This window comes from Aphidius gifuensis, linkage group LG1, assembly GCF_014905175.1.
Source record: "Aphidius gifuensis isolate YNYX2018 linkage group LG1, ASM1490517v1, whole genome shotgun sequence".
Lineage (NCBI taxonomy): Eukaryota > Metazoa > Arthropoda > Insecta > Hymenoptera > Braconidae > Aphidius > Aphidius gifuensis.
In genome coordinates this window covers 9,227,779-9,251,889 of record NC_057788.1, presented here as the reverse complement: position 1 = coordinate 9,251,889, position 24,111 = coordinate 9,227,779, and the positions used below count along the sequence as shown (strand labels likewise).

Here is a 24,111-nt window from a genome sequence, read left to right as displayed (position 1 = left end):
TTCATCTTTATCGAAATGATTTTGATAATGGAAAAGACGTAAATCCGGACATGCCCTTTATCCTTATCAAAAGGTTATTTTTTTTAAGCTTTGAAATTACATGAAAAACCCAAAAATTAATAAATTTGTATTTACGCTCTTTTTCTTTTAATAAAAAAAAAATTTTCAAAAATGGCACTTACGCCCTTCATCCTTTAATGCGACGATATATTGTGTATATTTTTTCATATAAATATTCAACTGGTTTTTAGAAAAAAAAAAAAAATTTTCAATGCAATTTTGTAGTTTTTTGGTCGGCCTTTTGCTGTTGAGTTTACGGTATTTTTACGATCAACGTAACAGCCAACCCCTGAAGCACACAGGGGTTGAAAATTCTTCGCACTCAGTCTAGGAGTCTTACAATTTTGCCAGTATACTATTATAATATTATTGTCCAAAAATTTACCAAAATAAATAGTAGGCGAAATTTGTTTTAGTCTCTCCTCAAATATATTTTTACCAGTTATTTTTGTATTATTTTATAAATTGTACATTACAAAAAAAAAAAAAATATGATGCAAAAATCTAAAATCTGAAAATAATACATTAAGATAAAAATACAAAAACAATTAATTAATTATTAAGAAAGTATTTTAGTATGTTTATTTTAAATGTCATACAACAAAATACAAGTTGAATTAAATGCAATAAAAAAATTGTTAATTATCAAACATCAAACGTAAAATTGATAACAATGAAAATATAGATTTAATAATATTTTTAAAACTCGACATATTCATATTTTGAATTTTTCCAGCTGTTAAATGAAATTCATATTGTGAACGTGAAATAATAAATGACAAATCTTTAATAATTTTTGGTTCTAAATCATACCAATTACGATTATAAATTGATAATTGTAAATGACTACTCCAATATGATGAATATTCGCCTATCCAACTGTATAAATATATTTGTAAATATAAAAGAAACATTCTTACTAACGTTTTTAATGTCAAAATCTTGTCAAACGTATCTAATGATCGTAACATTAAAAATCCTGAAAAAATAAAAGCTATACAACAATCAAAAATATATATACATTTTTAACGTTTGTTTTTTTTCATTATGAATCATTAAAAATAGAAAAAAAAATTATTAATATTTACCATTCATAACGATGAGAAATATATTTGCATAAACTTCAATAAAAATTAATAAATTACAAGCTTTTTCAAATTTTTTTAAAACTTCAAGAAGATGATTATGTCGTTTAACAAAATTTTTTATAAAAAAACGTTGTTTATAATATTCATTGACATTAATATTTTTGATGCTATTTGATAGAATTTCAAATTGTCCACATAGATGCATTGCAATTGAAAATAAAAAAACATGGCTACCAACAAAAGAAGTTCCCAAAATTAATATATCAATACTTAGTATAATATAATATCCAATATATAGATACCATGACATGGTCATTGATATCCAACAACGTGGACCAAATAAAGTATTTCTTAGAAATACTGTATCATTATTATATTCATTTGTTATTTCAATAACTGATGGATAACGTGTCATCAATGGAATAAATGATCCATATGTTCCAATTGATTGAATGATCAATACAATTCTACCAATTTTTGCGTATTTTAACATTATTTTACGTGATTTATCATCATTAACAAAAAACCAATCATCAATTACTGAATTTAAAATGTTAATTTGAAGATTTTTGTAATACCATGGCAATATTATTTTCATTATTGACAATGAACTTAGTGTTATTAATATTAATCCGTCAATTAATTCTTCATCAGTTCCACATTTACCATATGAAATAAAATTTTTAATTAATATCATTACAACAGCAATCTAAATATTTAATTTTAAAAATTTATACATTTTTTTTGTTGATACAATCACAGCAATAATTAAAAAAATAAGTAAATTTTTTTTTACCTGCGTTGTAGTGAAAATTTTTGATTTTATTTCTGATGATTTATCAAAATATTCTGGCCAACATCCTAAAGAACTAATTAATTTTTTATGCAGTCCTAAAGCATATTCTGTATTTTCATTCCATTTAGGATTATTTTGTAGAACCATTTTTTTATTATAAGACACCACGGTAAATATAAAATATATTTTATGTGTTCACGTCGATTGATATGAGAGTAATGCAAAATAATATACATTTTATTTTGCTTTAGTCTTCATTTAATATTAATATCAGTGCATGTCGCCTGTGAGCTTCTATAGACGTGGTGCATAATAAATTTTTTTATTATGAATTATTAAATTTCCAGGAAAAAAAAAAAGCACAAAGTTTTTTCCATGTTCCACGTATCTATACATAATATATAAGTATTGATTGAAAAAAATTTATATTATTTATTTCACATCTATAGAAAAAAATAAAATATATAAAAAATATATTTTATATTTTTTACTATATGTACTTACTCTATAGTCGTTGCAAACATATCGAACTATTTTTTTTTGATTCTGTGTATACATATAAGTTACGATAGACTTTCAAGGCTCCAAAGACTTGAAAAGTTGAAATATCTATTGTGTATTGTAAACAGAGGAGAAAAATGATAATTTTTTTATGGTACATATATATTTATTTATTTATAACATATAACAAATTTGCTGTAATTTGAAAAATTTTCAATAACTACTATAAACTCAAATTATTTTTTTATTTTTTATTATTCAATGTGTTGTGATTTGAAGATGATTTTCAACAAGTTTAATTATATAAAAACATTAATAATCAAGTTGATAAAACAAGAAGAATTATCTGATTAAATGAGATTAAAATAGAAGGTAAAAAATATTATTTTTCAAACACCAAACGAAGAATCGATATAAATACGAAAGTATAGATTTAACAATATCTTTAAAATTAGACATGTTCATATTTTTAGTTTTTCCTGCTGTTAAATTCATATTGTGAACGTGCGATAATAAATGACATATCTTTAATAATTTTCGGTGATGAATCATGCCAGTTACAGTTATAAATTACCGATTGTAAATTTTTAGCTCTATTTGTTAAATTTTCACCTACATAACTGTATAAAAATAATTGCAAAAATAAAACAAACATTCTCACCATCAAACCAAATTCTATTTTTTTATGAGGAAAATTAAATGACTGAAGCAATATAAATCCTGAAAAAAAATTATTTGATATTATTATTTATTTTATAAGAGTGCGTATATGATTTATCATTAAAAAATAAAGACACATTATATTACGTAAATAAATTTACAAAATATATACATAAGGGGAAGCGGGGCAAAATGGAACACTTAAGGAAAAAATATAAATCGATGTATGACAATAGTATTTTCCGATTAGTTTTTCTCACTTATTAATAAAAAAAACATAAATAATTTTTAACAATTAAAAAAAAAAATTATTATCATAAATTTATTTATCGTTGTTTAGTAAAATGTGATATTAATCACAAAAATTAATTTTTTTTTATATTTCTCTTCATCTATAATTACGAACAATTGCTTTTAAATTAATTTATCACCATTTTTCTCTAAATCTCAACGAACAAAAAAAAACATATAAAAAATAATTTTCTTTGTTCTTAAAAAAAATGCTCAAAAAATTTTCTAAAAAATTTTTTTTTTATTGCATTTATTTTCTTCCGGCTTTTCGGAAGAGTGACGAAAAAATGAAAAAAAATATGAGTCAAAATATTTTTTTGGGTGTTCCATTTTGCCCCGCTTTCCCCTATATTGCAATATGTTAAAATTTGATATTTGTTTATTTAAAAACTTCAAAATTTTAATGCTTTTTTTTATCTTTTTATAAAGTACACGTGCAAATTGGTTTATTAATTATTATAAATTTACTCACCTAATTTAAAATTTATTAATAACTACTATACTCATGGAGAATAAATTAGGATATAGAAATTTTTATAAATTTTTTATTGTTTAATGTATTGTGATTTCGAGATGGTTTAATTACACAGAGAAACATCATTAATCAAGTTTGGGCAATCAAAAATTATCTATTTGCATGAGGTTCACGTTTAAAGTTAAATGATATTACTTTTGAAACATCAATCGAAGAACTGATAAATATGAAAATATAGCTTTAACAATATCTTTAAAATTAGCTATACTCATATTTTGCATTTTACCGGCTGTCAAATGAAATTCATATTGTGAACGTGCAATAATAAATGCCATATCTTTAATAATTTTTGGTGACAAATCATCCCAGTTGCTATTATAAATTACTGATTGTATATTTCCAGCTCTGTTTGTTAATTCTTCACCGATATAACTATATGAAAATAATTGCACAAATAAAAGAAATATTCTAGCAATTAAACTCCATTCTATTTGTCCTTGAGATATGTCAAAAGACTGAAGCAATATAAATCCTAAAAAAAAAGTTTAATGTATATTATTATATTAATTTTTTAAATACTATATATTTATATAAAATTATTTTGTATTATATTGTATGTATACATAAATATATGTATAGGAGAAAGCGGAGCAAAATGGAACACTTAAGGGATTTGGACGATTTTTTTCGGAATATGAAAAAGAAATGAAATTTATACAGTAGATTTTTGAAATACTAATACATTTTATGTGATTTTTTGGTAATTGTTTGGAAGCTCGTTTTTTTTTTATTAATTTTTAAAGTTGACAACTTTTAACATTGGCTTTTTTGGAGAATGCGATTTTTGTCAAAAAAAAATCCATTAAAATACCAATATCTCCAATCGACAATATGTCATCATGAAAAAAAAACTATCGGGTTATAAAATGAGACAAAAGAAAACGTATAGAAAAAAAATAAAAGAAGTTTGGAGAATAGTTTTTTTACAATTAATAATTAAAGTATGAAAAAATGGATTTTTATGAAGAATTATTGAAAAATCACTAGAGACCTCTTGCGGATGACTTCCAGAAACACAATATTTCTATGAGTGCGAAAAAGACAAAAAACAGAGAAAAAATGTTGTCTCTCTCTTCGTTTTAAAAAATCGTCCATCCCATGAGAATAGTATTTTCTGATCAGTTTTTCTCACTTATAAATTAAAAAAACAAAAAGATTTTTTAAAGTTTTTTTTTTTTTTTTTATTTAAATTGTTTGTAGAATGGTACGTTTTTACGAAAGAAAAAGTTCTAAACATTTAATAAACGTTAGTAATCACAAAATTTGCGTCAAATTTTTTCCGGTTTTTCAAATCAGATAGCGGTAACAGAAAAATAAAAAAAAATTAAAAATTAATATAAGTCAAAATATTTTTTTGGGTGTTCCATTTTTCCCCACTTTCCCCTATACTTGTATATTCTATGCGAAAAATCAGGTCTTTTTTTTTTTGCCTTATTTTTAACTTGTCATTTAAAGTATACCACATTATAATTTTACTCGCGTAATATAAATATACGGGTATAATTTATATATCAATATATTTGTGCATATTTAGACTTGTTAAAAATTTATTTAAATAATCAATTGTAATAATTTACCAGTAGTACAGCTAAGAAATACATTTCCCAAAACTGCAAAAAATATAATTTTATTACAAATTTCTTCAAAGTTTTTTAACATAACAAGAAGTTGATTATGTCGTATGACAAAATTTTTCATAGAATGATGTTGTTGTTGATAAGTTTTATGTCCATTTATATTTTCCATAGAATTATATAAAATTTGAAATTGTCCACAAATATGCAATGCGATTGTAAAGAACAAAGCATCACTACCAACAAATGAAGTGCACATAGTAAATAAGGCAATACAAAATATAATATAAAATCCAACATAGAGATTCAATGGCATTGTCACTGGTATCCAACACTCCGGAATGAATGGAACTTTTCTAGCTGTTATTGTATCATTATTATGTCCATCGTTTGATTGTCTGATAGAACGTCCAATTAATGGGATAAATGTAAAATACGCTCCCAATAGTTGAATAATCAAAACAGCTCTACCTATTTTTGCGTATTTAAACATTATTTTACGTGATTTATTATTGTGATTATTGATGTAAGACCAATCATCAATTAAAAAATTCAAAATATCATTGTAAAGATTTTTTTGAAACCAAGGTAATAAGTTTTTCAAAGTTGACAAGGAACTTGATGTAAACATAGCTAAGACGTCAAGTAAGTCTTCATCATTTCCGCAAGTACCATATACAATAAAATTTTTTATAAAAACAATCAAAATACTTATCTAAAAAATTTTTTTAAAATAACGAGTCTCTTATATTTGTATAAAATAAAATAGAAAAAAACAAATACTTAATAATTACAAAAATAAAATTGTACGTAAATACTTACGTGAGTAATATTCAGGATGCCAGCTCTTGTTTTCGATGAATTATCAAATTCATCTTTAGCCCAGTATCCCAAAAAACGAATAACTTTTTTATGAATTCCCAAAGCATATTGTGTGTCATTGTTCCACTTGGTTGTATTATCTACAGAGGATGTATTATGAGACGCCATAGATGAGCAAAGATATATTTGTTGTTTTTACGTCGAGTGACAAAAAAGTAATGCAAAATATTATACACATTTTATTTTGCTTTAGTTCATTTAATATTAATAAAAGTGCATGTCGCCTGCGAGCATCTATAGACGCGGTGCATAATAAATTTTTTTTTTATGAATTATTAAATTTCCAAGAGAAAAAGAAAATCCGAATTTATTTTTTTTATGTCTAACATATGTATATACATAATATATGAGTATTGATTGAAAAAAATTTATATTATTTATTTCACATCTATAGAAAAAAATAAAATATATGAGAAAATATTTTTACATGACTATACTTACTCTATAGACGTTGTAAACATATAAAACTATTTTTTTTTCATCTTGTGTATATATTCTTTTTTCGTCTGTAAAAATAATTATGTGTTATAAGTTTCGGTAGACTTTCGAAGCTCCGAAAACTTGAAGAGTTGAAATATCTATTGTGTACAGAACAGAAAAGAAAATTTTATTTTGTATATAGGAAAATAAATTGTTAAAATAACATGTATTATTTTATTAAATAAATTGTACAAAATAATTACAATAATTTAAAATGGTTTTATTATAAAATTTGTTGTGATTTCATGGTGTTTGTCAACAAGTTCAATTTGCAAAAAAACATTATTAATCAAGTTTGAAAAATGAAAAATTATTTAATTGCATCAGGTTCAGATACAAGGTAATGTATTGTTACTTTTCAAACATCAATCTGAGAATAGATAAATATGAAAATATAGATTTAACAATATCTTTGAAATTAGACATGTTCATATTTCTCGTTTTTCCTGCTGTCAAATGAAATTCATATTGTGAACGTGAGATGATAAATGTCATATCTTTTATAATTTTTGGTGATAAATCATGCCAGTTACTATTGTAAATTACTGATTGTAAATTTTTAGCTCTGTTTGTTAAATTTTCGCCAATATAGCTATATAAAAATAATTGCGTAAATAAAACAAACATTCTAGCAATTAAAGAAAATTCCATTTGTCCTTTAGATAAATTAAATGACTGAAGCAATATAAATCCTAAAAAAAAAATTTAATCTATATATTATTATTATTATTTTTCATTAATATTATATATTTATGTGAAACGGGCTATGGTATAAGTCATGAGAGGTTTTTTGAGAAAAAAAAAAGTCACTTTATGTGAATAAATTGATAAAATCCATATTATGTTTAAATATTTATATTTTTGTTTTGTAACTTTTATAAGTAAAGTTCAATAGCAATAGTATATTTCGTTACAAGTGCCCAAGCAGAGAATGTGCTCTCAACGAATTTGGAGAGGCAAGCACGAGCCTTGGCGAGTGTTTCCCCTCCAAATAAGTTGTGAGCGGGCTCTCTGATTGGGCACATGTAACGAACTATACTATTATGTTACTAGGGACAGTGGTAATAATGTGTGAATTTCCAAAATGCGCACTACCCCTCTGACGCTTTGGAAATTCACACATTATTCCCACTGCCCTTGTGACATAAAAAATAATTGTTTTTAAATCTGAGAGGGTGAGGGAAAAAACCCTGTGAGTTGACATGGAATGCACCATACATATATACCTATATATAGTAATGAATTTATTATTAAAATTATATTTAAACATGAATTGTAATTATTTACCTGTAATACAAATAAGAAATGTATTTCCCAAAACTTCAAAAAATATAATTCTATTAATTAATGTAACATGTAACAAATAAGTCGTATGACAAAATTTTTCATAAAAAAATGTTGTTGTTGATAAGTTTTATTGTAATTTATATTTTCCATAGTATTATATAAAATTTCAAATTGCCCACAAACATGGATGGCTATTGTAAATAAAAAAACATCACCACCGACAAATGAAGTTGCCAAAATAAATAGCTCAATACAAAATATAATGTAAAATCCAACATAAAAATTCCATGACATTGTTGCTGATATCCAACAATGTGGAACAAATGGAAAATTTTTAGTTGTTATTGTATCATTATTATATCCATTGTTTAATTGATTCATAGAACGTACAATTAATGGAATAAATGTAAAATATGCTGCCAATAGTTGAATAATCAATACAGCTCTACCTATTTTGGCGTATTTGAACATAATGTCACGTGATTCAATATTGATATTATTAATGTTAGACCAATCATTAATTAAAAAATTCAAAATATCGTTGTAAAGATTTTTTTTAAACCATGGTAATATATTTTTTAAAATTGCCAGTAAACAGGTTGATATGAATGATAACACGTCAACTAGATCTTCACCGGTTCCACAATTTTTATATGCGATAAAATTTTTTATGAAAACAATGACCATACCAATCTACAAATTTTATTCAACATAACAATTCTATATTATATTTGTATAAAAAAAAAAGAATTACGTAAATGCTTACTTGTGCAATATTAATGATGCCAGCTCTTGTTTTCGATGAATTATCAAATTTATCATTTGCCCAGTATCCCAAAAAATGAATTACTTTTTTATGAATTCCCAATGCATATTCTGTGTTATTGTTCCACTTGGTTTTAATATCTACAAAGGATGTATTATGAGACGCCATAGATGAGCAAAGATATATTTGTTGTTTTTACATCGAGTGACAAAAACATAATGCAAAATATTATACACATTTTTTTTTGCTTTAGTCTTCATTTAATATTAATATCAGTGCATGTCGCCTGTGAGCTTCTATAGACACGGTGCATAATAAATTTTTTTATTATAAATTATTAAATTTTCTGAATAAAAAGAAAATACGAATTTTTTTTCCATGTCCAACCTATTTGTATACATAATATATGATTATTGATTGAAAAAAATTTATATTATTTATTTCACATCTATAGAAAAAAATAAAATATATAAAAAAATATTTTCACATGACTATACTTGCTCTATAGACGTTGTAGGCATATAAAACTATTTTTTTTCCATCTTGTGTATATACTCTTTTTCAGTCTGTAAAAATAATTGTGTTATAAGTTTCGGTAGACTTTCGAAGCTCCGAAGACTCGATCGAAGAGTTGAAATATCTATTGTGTATTGTGAACAGGAAAAGAAAATGAAAAATAATTTATGGTACATATATATCTATATTTATTATATCATACAAAATATTTGCTATAATTTGAAACGTTTTTAGACATTACTATACTAGTATATATACTATAGTAGTATAGTGTATTAATATTTCGTTGACATTTTTTTTGTATCTTAGTTATTATATAACGTTTTATATATATTTGTCGGTAGAAGATAAATATTAGTATTATTTTTCAAACATCAACCGAAGAATCGATAAATACGAAAATATAGATTTAACAATATCTTTAAAATTAGACATATTCATATTTTTAGTTTTTCCTGCTGTTAAATGAAATTCATATTGTGAACGTGCGATAATAAATGACATATCTTTAATAATTTTCGGTGATGAATCATGCCACTTACAGTTATAAATTACCAATTGTAAATTTTTAGCTCTATTTGTTAAATTTTCACCTACATAACTGTATAAAAATAATTGTAAAAATAAAACAAACATTCTCGCTATCAAACCAAATTCTATTTTTTTATGAGTAAAATTAAATGACTGAAGCAATATAAATCCTGAAAAAAAATTAATTGATATTATTATTTATTATTTATATAAAAGTGCATACATATATGATTTATCATAAAAAATAAAACACATTACGTAAATAAATTTACAAAATATATATTGCAATATGTTAAAATTTGATATTTGTTTATTTAAAAAATTCGAAAAGTTTAATACTTTTTTTTTATCTCTGTAAAGTACACGTGCAAATTACTTTATTAATTATTACAAATTTACTCACCTGATAAAATTACAAGTATATTAATATTAAAAATTAATAAATTAATAAATTTATTTACGTGTGTGTTAATGTATTTTATTGAAAAAATTAATTGTAATTATTCACCGCTAATGCAAATTAGAAATGTATTTCCCATAACTCCAAAAAATATAATTTTATTACAAATTTTTTCAAAGTTTTTTAACATAATAAGAAGTTGATTATGTCGTATGACAAAATTTTTCATAACCAAATGTTGTTGTTGATAATTTTTATAGTAATTTATATTTTCCATAGAATTATATAAAATTTGAAATTGTCCACAAATGTGTATAGCTATTGAAAATAAAAAAACATCACCACCAACAAATGAAGTAGCCAAAATAAATAGATCAATACAAAGTATAATATAAAATCCCACATAGAAATTCCATGGCATTGTCATTGAAATCCAACAATGTGGACCAATTGGAAAATTTCTTACTAATATTGTATCATTATTATATTCATTTAGTACTTGAATAGTAGAAGGATAACGCACAATCACTGGGATCAATGATCCATATGCTCCTAATAGTTGAATGATCAATACAATTCTACCAATTTTTGCGTATTTAAACATTATGTCACGTGATTTATCATTGATATTATTGATGTAAGACCAGTCATTAATTAAAAAATTTAAAATATCATTGTAAAGATTTTTTTTAAACCATGGTGAAATATTTTTAAAGATTGCCAATAAACTTGATGTTATTAAAGTTAACGCATCAACTAGTTGTTCACCACTTCCACAATTTCCATATACAATAAAATTTTTCATGAAAAAAATAATAATACAAATCTAATAAATTTTTTTTAAAATAACGAAATTTCTTTTAAATAAAATAATATATACGTATTAATAATAGTAAAGTTCCTACCTGTGTAATATTAATAATACCAACTTTTATTGTTGATGATATATCAATATTATTGTTTGGCCAGTATCCAAGAAAATTAATTAATTTTTTTTGTAATCCAAATGCATATTCTGTGTTATTGTTCCACTTAATTTTATTATCTATAAAGCTTGTGTTATGAGAGGCCATAGATAACACCAAATAACATGTGTTGGAGTGACGAAAAAATAATGCAAAATATATTTTTATTTTGCTTTAGTCTTTATTTAATATTAATATCAGTGCATGTCACCTGTAAGCTTCTATAGACATGGTGCATAATAAATTTTTTTATTATGAATTATTAAATTTGCGGGAGAAAAAGAAAATACAAAGTTTTTTTCATGTTCAACATATGTGTATACATAATATATGAGTATTGATGGAAAAAAATTTATATTATTCATTTCACATCTATAGAAAAAATAAAATATATGAGAAAATATTTTTACATGACTATACTTATTCTATAGACGTTGTAAACATTTCGAATCTTTTTTTTTAATCTTATGTAAATATTATTTTACTTACCGTCAAAAGAGTTACATCTTTCGGTAGACTTTTGAGTCTTCAAAGAGTTAAAGACTTACATCATTACATCATCAATCAAACCTAAATGATATCTCGTAATTTTTCAAGAATTTAAAAGGTATATATATAATAATTATAATTATAATGTACTTACTGTTATTTGAATTTGACATATATAATTTAATTTATCTCTGAAAAAAATCAATTAATTATTTTAAACCCGCAAGTGTTGAAATGTTGAAAAAAGTATTTAAACAAAAGAAAAGATGATGAGAAAAGTGATTGAATTTTCAGTAAGAATTTAAAATACATAAATAAGATTAAGATAAAATCATAAAATATAATTTATTCATTTTTCTTTGTGTATATATATATTTTTTTTTCCGAATGATCCATAGAGCAAATTACAAGTAAAATAAATTTTCAATTATCAAACATCAAACGTAAAATTGATAACAATGAAAATATAGATTTCATAATATCTTTAAAACTCGACATATTCATATTTTGAATTTTTCCAGCCGTCAAATGAAACTCATATTGTGTACGTAAAATAATAAATGACAAATCTTTAACCAAGCTTGGTGATAAATCATACCAATTACAATTCCAAATTGCTAATTGTAAATTACTACTCCAATATGATGACCACTCGCCAATGTAACTGTATAAAAATAATTGAACAAATAAAACAAACATTCTTATCATCATTTTAAATGCCATTATTTGATCAGATATTTGTAATGATCGTAACATCAAAGAGCCTATATTTTTATAAAAAACAATAACAATAATTACAACAATCAAATGGCTATCATATTTAAAATTTATATAATACATTAAAATTAATATTTACCTGTGATACAGATGACAAATATATTTGCGAAAACTTCAAAAAATATAATAACATTACAAGCTTCTTCAAATTGTTCTAAAATTTCAATCAGCTCATTATGTCGTATAACAAAATTTTCAATAATTAAACATTGTTGTTTACGATTTTTATGATAATTTATATTTTCAATGCTGTTATATAAAATTTTAAATTGTCCACATATATGCATTGCGATGGTAAACACAAAAATATCACTACCAACAAATGCAGTTGATAAAATTAATAGATCAATGCAAAGTAGAAAATAATAACCAACATAAAGATACCATGACAGTGTCATTGGTATCCAACAACGTGGTCCAAGTGGAATGCTCCTCAATAATATTGTATCATTATTATATCCATTTGCTTCTACAACAATAGATGGATAACGTGAAATCATTGGAATCAATGATCCATATGCTCCGATAAATTGAATGATCAATACAATTCTTCCAATTTTTGCATATTTTAACATGATTTTACGTGATTTATCATTAACACAATACCAGTCATTCATTAATGAATTTAAAATATTATTATAAAGTTTTTTTTGATACCAAGGTAATATTATTTTTATAACTGACAATAAACTTAGTGTTATCAAAGTTAATGCGTCAATTAATTCTTCATTTGTTCCACAATTACCATAAAAAATAAATTTTTTTATAAAAATAATAACAATAACAATCTAAATATTTTTTTTTTAACGTTTTATTGATTCAGCAGTTGAAATTTAATGATGATAAATAAATTAATAATTAAATTTTTGTACCTGTATTGCACTGAAAAAATTCACTCTTATTTTTGATAATTTATCATCAAAATATTCTGGCCAATAGCCCAAGAATGTAATTATAGTTTTTTGCATTCCAAATGCATATACTGTGTCGTTGTTCCATTTGGTTTTGTTTTCTATGAAATTTGATTTACAAGAAGCCATATAGTTAGATAAATATATTTGTTGTTTTTACATCGAGTGACAAAAAAATAATGCAAAATATTATACACATTTTATTTTGCTTTAGTCTTCATTTAATATTAATATCAGTGCATGTCACCTGCAGTAAGCTTCTATAGACGTGGTGCATAATAAATTTTTTTATTATGAATTATTAAATTTCTAGGAGAAAAATAAAGCGCAAAGTTTTTTCCATGTCCAACATATGTACACATAATATATGAGTATTGATTGAAAAAAATTTATATTATTTATTTTGCATATCTATAAAAAAAAAAAAAAATATATAAAAAAATATTTTTACATGACTATATTTACTCTATAGACGTTGTAACCATGTCAATTTTTTTTCTTTCAATCTTGTGTATATTCTTCCGAAGTCTGTAAAAATGATTATGTGTTATAAGTTTCGACATATGTACAGACTTTCGATGCTCCGAAAACTTGATGAAAATATCTTCTAAGTATTGTATACACAGAAAAAAAAAATTGAAAATATTTTATAGTACATATATATCGTACCAAAAATTAGCTATAATTTAAAACCTTTTTTAATAAATACTATATATACTCGTGAGAAATAAATAGAAATGTAGCAATTTTTTTTTTTTTTTTTTTTTAATTATTAAATGTGCTGTGATTTAATGATGGTTTTCAACAAGTTCAATTATAGAGAAACATTATTAATCAAGTTCTACAACGCAGTATAAAACAAAAAGAAATATCTGGTTAGATGAGATTGAAACAGAAGGTAAATATATAATATTAATTTTCAAACATCAACCGAAGAATTGATAAATATGAAAATATAGATTTAACAATATCTTTGAAGCTAGACATATTCATATTTTTTGTTTTTCCTACGTGTATTGCGGCCTTAATTTGCAATTTTGCTGACTGACAGGAGGAGTAAATTATGAATATATTTTAAATAATATATATTATATAATATTTTATATTTCGGTAGAAAAATTGTCATCTATATATAAAAGTTCGGAAAATAAATAACTATGAACTAACGAAAAATAATATATATTTTTTATGGGTATTTTTATTTTAATCAATGATTTATATGTTTATTTGGATTATACATATATAGTATCTATATAAAAGATATGTAATAGTATATATAGTATATATCGATCTCGAAGAATATGTGCCGAGATATAAAATATATATAATTGAAATATTTTAAATCAATATTTTTAAACAATAAATTTAACATTTTTGAACAACAATCAACATTTGTTTAAATATTGTTCAATATTTTTTAAACAATAAATTTAATATTTTAAATAATAAATTCAACATTTATTTAAACATTAAAAAATATGTTGAATTTAATGTTCAAACAAAAATGTCAAATTTTGTTTAAATAAATGTTGAATTTATTGTTTAAAAAATATTGAATTTAAATATATTTTAAGTATATATATTTTATATCTCCTTTTATATTCTTCAGATCGATCTATTATATATATATTGTATATCTTTTTATATAGATTATATATATGTATATATCCAAATAGAAAACATATAAAATCGGAAAGATTATAAAAATCTAAAAATCTATAAAATATATATATATTCCATATTTTTTCGTTAGTTCATACTGTTATTTATATTTTCGACTTTACATATATAGATGAATAATTTTTCTACTGAATATAAAAAATAATATATAATATATATTATTTAGATATATTCCATATCTTTTTTATATCTCCTCCATATCTGTCGAAATTGAGATATAATTGAGATATAATTGAGATATATTTCAGATATAATTTTTCTACGTGGGCTGCTGTTAAATTAAATTCATATTGTGAACGTGAAATAATAAATGACATATCTTTAATAATTTTCGGTGATAAATCATTCCAGTTGCTACTGTAAATTACTGATTGTACATTTTTTGCTCTGTTTGTTAAATTTTCGCCAATATAGCTATATAAAAATAATTGCGTAAATAAAACAAACATTCTAGCAATTAAAGGAAGTTTTATTTGTCCATGAGAAAAATTAATTGACTGAAGCAATATTAATCCTAAAAAAAAAAAAAAATTAATGTATATATTATTATTATTTTTTTTCATTAATATTATTATTCAAACAGAGTATGATATGAGTCATTATAGAGGTTTTTTAAAAAAAATAAAAAAATACAGTATATTTTTTGTTAAAAATAAAGCAAAAAAAAATAACCAGGTCCCAGGTGAAATTTGCCTTTTGTCTTTATCGTCGGAAAAGTTGAATGCCTCGGAGTGTCTTGGTTATTGTTTAAACTTTCCATCTTTTCGGCATTCAAGTTTGCCACTTCTTCAACTAATAACCAACTTCACACGGTCTTTATTTATTTTTTTTTTTTCATATCACATCTAATGTATACAATATATTTTTAATTTATCGGCCAATAATAAAATTAAAAATATACATGTATATATATTTCAATGAATTTATTTACACAAGTTTAGAAATTTATTTAAGAAATAAATTGTAATTATATTTACCACAAATACAAATAAGAAATGTATTTCCCAAAACTTCAAAAAATATAATTTTATTACAAATTTTTTCAAAGTTTTTTAACATAATAAGAAGTTGACTATGTCGTATGACAAAATTTTTCATAACCAAATGTTGTTGTTGATAAGTTTTATAGTAATTTATATTTTCCATGCTATTATATAAAATTTGAAATTGTCCACAAATGTGTATGGCTATTGAAAATAAAAAAACATCACCACCAACAAATGAAGTAGACAAAATAAATAAGTCAATACAAAGTATAATATAACATCCAACATAGAGATTCCATGGCATTGTTGCTGATATCCAACAATGTGGAACAAGTGGAAATTTTCTCGCTAATATTGTATCGTTATTATATTTATTTAGTACATGAATGGTAGAAGGATAATGCACAAACAGTGGGATCAAAGATGCATATACTCCCATTATTTGAATAAACAATACAATTCTACCAATTTTTGCATATTTAAACATTATTTTATGTGATTTATTATTGATATTATTAATGTAAGACCAATCATCAATTAAGAAATTTAAAATATCATTGTGAAGATTTTTTAGAAACCATGGTAATATATTTTTTAAAATTGCCATTATACTGCCTGATATTATAGTTAAAGCGTCAACTAATTGTTCACTAGATCCACAATTACCATATGCAATGAAATTTTTTATAAAAACAAAAACAATACTAATCTAAAAAATTTTTTTTAAATAACAATTCTGTTATATTGTTGTAAAAAATAAAAAAAAAAAAAAAAATTACGTAAATACTTACGTGAGTAATATTCATGATGCCAGCTCTTGTTTTCGATGATTTATCGAATTTATCTTTTGCCCAATATCCCAAAAAACGAATTAATTTCTTTTGCAATCCAAATGCATATTCTGTATTTTCGTTCCACTTGATTTTATTATCAACAAAGTAAGTATCATGAGATGCCATAGATGAGCAAATATATTTGTTTGTTCTTATATCGAGTGACAAAAAAGTAATGCAAAATATTATACACATTTTATTTTTGCTTTAGTCTTCATTTAATATTAATATCATTGCATGTCACCTGCAGTAATCTTCTATAGCCGTGGTGCATAATAAATTATGTTATTATGAATTATTAAATTTCCAGGAGAAAAAGAAAGTGCAAAGTTTTTTCCATGTCCAACATATGTACACATAATATATGAGTATTGATTGGAAAAAATTTATATTATTCATTTCACATCTATAGAAAAAAATAAAATATATAAAAAAATATTTTTACATGACTATATACTTACTCTATAGACGTTGTAAATACATATCAAACTATTTTTTTTTTCCATCTTGTGTATATATTCTTTTTCAGTCTGTAAAAATAATTATGTGTTATAAGTTTCGATAGACTTTCGAAGCTCCGAAGACTTGAAGAGTTGAAATATCTATTGTGCATTGTGAACAGAAAAAGAAAATGGAAAATATTTTATGGTACATGTATACTGAAAGAATTTTTCATTAAATTATACCGTGTAAATCATTTTATAATCACTCTTTTACAACACTAAAGTGTACCCAAATGCATACAAGTCAAGTTATGAAGTTAACTTCACGTAAAATGACAGCAATTGTGAATTTATTTTTGTGTTGTCTCAAAGTAATATTTACAAGTCACAGAGTGAAAATAAATTTGTGAAAATATGGTAATTATTTTATGGTACATATATATTTATTTATTTATAACATATAACCAGAGCCAGGAAGTTCGTCTTTTATTTCAGTTTGCCGTAAATACCATAGCAACATGGTAAAATATAGTTAAAAAAAAAGACGATTTGAACCTCGTACATAGAAAAAATGGCCTTATTTTTTTTGGCCTCTTAAAAATGGCCTTAAGAAATGGCCTTAAGAAATGGCCTTATGTTTTTGGCCTCTTTTGGCCATTTTTCGAGGCCATTCTTTCCATGTACGAGGTTCAGGTCGTCTTTTTTTTTTAACTATATTTCGCCATGTTGCCATGGTATTTACGGCAAACTGAAATAAAAGACGAACTTCCTGGCTCTGCATATAACAAATTTGCTGTAATTTAAAAAATTTTCAATAACTACTATAAACTTAAATTATTTTTTTATTTTTTATTATTCAATATGCTATGATTTGAAGATGATTTTCAACAAGTTTAATTATAAAAAAACATTAATAATCAAGTTGATAAAACAAGAAGAATTATATGATTAAATGAGATTAAAATAGAAGGTAAATAATATTATTTTTCAAACATCAATCGAAGAATTGATAAATATGAAAATATAGATTTAACAATATCTTTGAAATTAGACAAATTCATATTTTGCATTTTACCAGCTGTTAAATTGAATTCATATTGTGAACGTGCGATAATAAATGTCATATCTTTAATAATTTTCGGTGATAAATCATCCCAGTTGCTATTATAAATTACTGCCTGTAAATTATTAGCTATGTTTGTTAATTTTTCACCTACATAACTGTATAAAAATAATTCCGTAAATAAAATAAACATTCTAGCAATTAAACTAAAATTTATTTGTCCATGAGATGAATTGAATGACTGAAGCAATATAAATCCTGAAAAAAAAAATTATATATATGATTATTATTTTATTTAAAAAAATATGTCACATTATGTAAATAAATTTACAAAATCCATATTAAAATTTTATATTATTTTTGTATCTTAATTTTATAAGTAAAGTTCAATGAAAAATGCTTTATTATGATATTATACTCACCTAATATAAAATTAAAAATTACATAATATATATTAATAAATTTATTTACACGTGTTAAAATATTGATTAAAAAAATAAATCGTAATTATTTACCACTAATACAGATTAGAAATGTATTTCCCATAACTTCGAAAAATATAATTTTATTACAAATTTCTTCAAAGTTTTCTAACATAACAAGAAGTTGATTATGTCGTATAACAAAATTTTTCATAAACAAATGTTGTTGTTGATAATTTTTATAGTAATTTATATTTTCCATAGAATTATATAAAATTTCAAATTGTCCACAAACATGTATGGCTATTGTAAATAAAAAAACATCACTACCAATAAATGAAGTGGTTAAAAAAAATAGATCCACACAAAGTATAATATAAAATCCAACATAGAGATTCCATGGCATTGTCAACGATATCCAACAACGTGGTCCATATGGAATATTTCTCACAAATATTGAATCATTATTATATTCATTCATTATTTGATTTGTCGATGGATAATGTGCAATCAATGAAATCAATGATCCATATGCTCCCAAGAGTTGAATAAACAATACAATTCTACTTATTTTTGCATATTTAAACATGATTTTACGTGATTTATTATTATTATTATTAATGTCAGACCAATCATCAATTAAGAAATCTAAAATGTCATTGTAAAGATTTTTTTGAAACCATGGTAGTGTATTTTTTAAAATTGCCAAAAAACTGCCTGACATTAAAGTCAACGCGTCAACTAGTTCTTCACTAGATCCACAATTACCATATACAATGAAATTTTTTATGAAAACAATAGCACAACTGATCTAAAAAATTTTTTAAAACAACACTTTTGTTATGTTTTGTATAAATAATACAAAAAAAAAATTATGTAAATGCTTACTTGTACAATATTAATAATGCCAGATCTTATTTTAGATGAAGTATTAAATTTATTTTTTGGCCAGTAACCCAAAAAATTAATAACTTTTTTATGACTTCCCAATGCATACTCTGTGTTTGTGTTCCACTTGGTTTTAATATCTACAAAGGATGTATTATGAAAAGCCATAGATGAGCAAAGATATATTTGTTGTTCTTACATTGCATGACAAAAAAATAATGCAAAATATTATAAACATTTTATTTTTGCTTTAGTCTTCATTTAATATTAATATCAGTGCATGTCACCTGCAGTAAGCTTCTATAGACGTGGTGCATAATAAATTTTTTTATTATGAATTATTAAATTTCCAGGAGAAAAATAAAATACAAAGTTTTTTTCATGTTCCACGTATCTATACATAATATATGAGTATTGATTGAAAAAAATTTATATTATTTATTTCACATCTATAGAAAAAAATAAAATATATGAAAAAATATTTTTACATGACTATACTTACTCTATAGACGTTGTAAATACATATCAAACTATTTTTTTTCCATCTTGTGTATATATTCTTTTTCAGTCTGTAAAAATAATTGTGTGTTATAAGTTTCGATAGACTTTCGAAGCTCCGAAGACTTGAAGAGTTGAAATATATCTATATTGTGTATTGTGAACAGAAAAAAAAATGGAAAATATTTTATGGTACATACATTGTATATATTTATTTATCATATCGTACAAAATAATTTTCATAATTTGAAATATTTTTAATAACTACTATACTCATGGATAATAATGATATACATATATAGCAATTATTTTTTATTCTCTATTATACAATGTGCTGTGATTTCATGGTGTTTGTCAACAAGTTCAATTACAAAAAAACATTATAAATCAAGTTGGCGAAATAAATAATTATCAAATTTCATCAGGTTCAGATAAAAGGTAAATATTGTTACTTTTCAAACATCAATCGAAGAACTGATAAATACGAAAATATAGATTTAACAATATTTTTGAAATTAGACATATTCATATTTTGAGTTTTTGCAGCAGTTAAATTAAATTCATATTGTGAACGTGAGATAATAAATGACATATCTCTAATAATTTTCGGTGATAAATCATCCCAATTGCTATTGTAAATTACTGATTGTAAATGTTTAGCTTTATTTGTTAATTTTTCACCAATATAACTATATAAAAATAATTGCGTAAATAAAACAAACATTCTAGCAATTAAACAAAATACTGTTTGTCCATGAGATGACTTGAATGACTGAAGCAGTATAAATCCTAAAAAAAATTTAATGTATATATAATTATTATTATTTTTCTTTTCATTAATACTATTCATATGAATTATGAAACGGGGTATGATATAAGTCATGAGAGGTTTTTTGAAAAAAAAAAAGTCACTTTATGTGAATATAAATTTACAAAATATTCATCTTTGTTTTTCTTTTTTTATACTTTTATGAGTAAAGTGCAATAGAAAATAGTATATTTCGTTACAAGTGCCCACTCAGAGAGTGTGCTCTCAACGAATTTGGAGGGGCAAGCACGAGCCTTGGCGAGTGTTTCCCCTCCAAATGAGTTGTGAGCGGGCTTTCTGATTGGGCACATGTAACGAACCATATTTTATGTTACTAGGGACAGTGGTAATAATGTGTGAATTTCTAAAAAGCGCACTACCCCTCTTGCGCTTTGGAAATTCACACATTGTTCCCACTGCCCTTGTAACATAAATGCCATTCTATCTCATCATCTTCAATAAGGCGTTTTTTTTGTACCGCATGTTGTCCCTACGACAAGATTATTATTATATTTTATCATGTTGACAAAATAAAAAGTTATAACACGCATGCAAAGAAAATTTCTTATAAATTCCTAAGGATCCGTTCGAAAAAATACCCAAAAGCCCAGAATTTCGAAATGGCTGTTACACTAATATGAAATACTGTAAAAAATTATGAAGGTATTTATGTTTGTGTAGTAATCCCCTTAAACTTTATTAACGACTTTTCGTGCTTTCATTTCCGCTGCGGCCGGCGGGACAAGATAGTATACAAAAAATTACCTTATTGAAGGTTTTTGAAACAAAAAAACACATTCGATTTTTCATGAAAAATAAGGCAACGTCTTCGTCGTTGGAAAAATTAAATGCCTGTTTAGGGTTGTTTCCACCTCAGCTGCGCTTTGGTTGTCGCCTCAACTTACCAGTTGCCATCTCCACGATATTCGTAACCAAGTTGAAAAAGCCGTTCTTTTTACCTTATTTTTCATGAAACATCTAATGTACTATACATAAATTTAATTGTCCAATATGAATACAAGTGTATCCATTAATAAAAGTATAGAGGAAAGCGGGGCAAAATGGAACACTTAAGGAAAAAATATAAATCGATGTATGACAATAGTATTTTCCGATTAGTTTTTCTCACTTATTAATAAAAAAAAACATAAATAATTTTTAATATTTAAAAAAAAAATTATTAGTATAAATTTATTTATTGTTGTTTAATAAAATGTGATAATATTAATCACAAAAATTAATTTTTTTTTATTTCTCTTCATGTATAATTACGAACAATTGCTTTTAAATTAATTTATCACTATTTTTCTCGACGAACAAAAAAAAAAATATGAAAAATAATTTTCTTTGTTCTTAAAAAAAATGCTCAAAAAATTTTCAAAAAAATTTTTTTTTTATTGCATCTATTTTCTTCCGGCTTTTTTAATCGAAGAGTGACGAAAAAATGAAAAAAAATATGAGTCAAAATATTTTTTTGGGTGTTCCATTTTGCCGCGCTTTTCCCTATATATATTATTTAATATTAAAAAATTAATTATAATTATTTACCACTAATGCAAATTAGAAATGTATTTCCAAAAACTTCAGAAAATATAATTTTATTACCAATTCCTTCAATGTTTTTTAACATAATAAGAAGTTGATTATGTCGTATGACAAAATTTTTCATAAACAAATGTTGTTGTTGATAAGTTTTATAAAAATTTACATTTTCCATACTATTATATAAAATTTCAAATTGTCCGCAAATATGCATTGCAATGGTAAATAAAAAAACATCACTACCAACAAATGAAATGGCCACAATAAATAGGTCAATACAAATTATAATATAAAATCCAACATAGAGATTCCATTGCATTGTCATCGATATCCAACAATGTGGAACAAGTGGAAAATTTCTTACTAATATTGTATCATTATTATATTCATTCGTTATTCGAATGTCAGAAGGATAACGCATGATAACTGGGATCAATGTTCCATATGCTCCCAATAGTTGAATAAACAATACAATTCTACTTATTTTTGCATATTTAAACATTATTTTACGTGATTTATTATTGTCATTATTAATGTAAGACCAATCATCAATTAAAAAATTTAAAATATCATTGTAAAGATTTTTTTGAAACCATGGTATTAAATTTTTTAACGTTGCCAATGAACAGCCTGATATTACAGTTAACGCATCAACTAGTTCTTCACCTGTTCCACAATTACCATATACAATTAAATTTTTTATAAAAACAATAACAATACTCATCTAAAAATTTTTTTTTAAACAACAAAAAACAAAAGAATTATTAATTAATATAAAGAAAAAATTACGTAAATACTTACGTGAACAATATTCATTATGGCAACTCTTGTTTTCAATGAATTATCAAATTTATCTTTAGCCCAGTATCCTAAAAAACGAATAACTTTTTTATGATTTCCCAATGCATATTCGGTGTTGGTGTTCCACTTGATTTTATTATCTACAAAGGATGTATTATGAGATGCCATAGATGAACAAATATATTTGATGTCTTTACACCGAGTGACAAAAAAGTAAAGCAAAATATTATACCCATTTTATTTTGCTTTAGTCTTCATTTAATATTAATATCAGTACATGTCACCTGCGAACTTCTATAAACACGGTGCATAATAAATTTTTTTATTATGAATTATTAAATTTTCTGGATAAAAAAAAAAAAATACGAATTTTTTTTTTTCCATGTCCAACGTATGTATACATAATATATGAGTATTGATTGAAAAAAATTTATATTATTCATTTCACATCTATATAGAAAAAAATAAAAAATATAAAGAAATATTTTTACATGACTATACGTACTCTGTAGACGTTGTAAGCATATCAAATCATTTTTTTTCCATCTTGTATTTTTGTCTCTGTAAAAATGTATTATGTGTTTTATGTTTGTATCATAATAGAAACTTACAAGGTACATACCTCGAAATTTTTAAAC

General features: G+C 23.8%; 3 protein-coding genes across 3 annotated transcripts; all 3 read right to left on the bottom strand.

Moving 5' to 3' along the window:
- Positions 1 to 698: 698 nt before the first annotated feature.
- LOC122860115 lies at positions 699 to 2,091 on the bottom strand. Its single transcript, XM_044163818.1, has 3 exons — positions 1,945 to 2,091; positions 1,451 to 1,857; positions 699 to 939 (listed from the first exon to the last, which is right to left on the bottom strand). The coding sequence occupies exons 1-3, from the start codon at positions 2,089 to 2,091 to the stop codon at positions 699 to 701; spliced, it is 795 nt and encodes a 264-aa protein (XP_044019753.1).
- Positions 2,092 to 4,062: 1,971 nt separating this feature from the next.
- On the bottom strand, positions 4,063 to 6,136 carry LOC122859327 (putative odorant receptor 92a). Its single transcript, XM_044163227.1, has 3 exons — positions 5,669 to 6,136; positions 5,509 to 5,614; positions 4,063 to 4,403 (listed from the first exon to the last, which is right to left on the bottom strand). The coding sequence occupies exons 1-3, from the start codon at positions 6,134 to 6,136 to the stop codon at positions 4,063 to 4,065; spliced, it is 915 nt and encodes a 304-aa protein (XP_044019162.1).
- Positions 6,137 to 18,431: 12,295 nt separating this feature from the next.
- LOC122858575 lies at positions 18,432 to 23,641 on the bottom strand. The gene is made up of 3 exons (XM_044161971.1): positions 23,474 to 23,641; positions 19,193 to 19,747; positions 18,432 to 18,629 (listed from the first exon to the last, which is right to left on the bottom strand). Exons 1-3 carry the CDS (start codon positions 23,639 to 23,641, stop codon positions 18,432 to 18,434), a joined length of 921 nt encoding a protein of 306 aa, XP_044017906.1.
- Between the last annotated feature and the right edge of the window lie 470 nt (positions 23,642 to 24,111).

What these genes read in the sequence shown, in the direction of transcription:
- LOC122860115 (XM_044163818.1), bottom strand. Translation starts at nt 2,091, where the DNA reads ATGGTTCTACAAAATAATCCTAAATGGAATGAAAATACAGAATATGCT. An exon ending in AAATTTTCACTACAACGCAG is followed by an intron (nt 1,858 to 1,944) that starts GTAAAAAAAAAT and finishes TTAAATATTTAG; the next exon opens with ATTGCTGTTGTAATGATATT. An exon ending in ATATCAATGACCATGTCATG is followed by an intron (nt 940 to 1,450) that starts GTATCTATATAT and finishes ATATTTATACAG; the next exon opens with TTGGATAGGCGAATATTCAT.
- LOC122859327 (XM_044163227.1), bottom strand. Translation starts at nt 6,136, where the DNA reads ATGTTTACATCAAGTTCCTTGTCAACTTTGAAAAACTTATTACCTTGG. An exon ending in TATATAATTCTATGGAAAAT is followed by an intron (nt 5,615 to 5,668) that starts ATAAATGGACAT and finishes AAAAATTTTGTC; the next exon opens with ATACGACATAATCAACTTCT. An exon ending in ATTTCTTAGCTGTACTACTG is followed by an intron (nt 4,404 to 5,508) that starts GTAAATTATTAC and finishes CTTTTTTTTTAG; the next exon opens with GATTTATATTGCTTCAGTCT.
- LOC122858575 (XM_044161971.1), bottom strand. Translation starts at nt 23,641, where the DNA reads ATGGCATCTCATAATACATCCTTTGTAGATAATAAAATCAAGTGGAAC. An exon ending in CCATAATGAATATTGTTCAC is followed by an intron (nt 19,748 to 23,473) that starts GTAAGTATTTAC and finishes AAAATTTTTTAG; the next exon opens with ATCAGTTGTGCTATTGTTTT. An exon ending in TTTTATATAATTCTATGGAA is followed by an intron (nt 18,630 to 19,192) that starts AATATAAATTAC and finishes AATAATTTACAG; the next exon opens with GCAGTAATTTATAATAGCAA.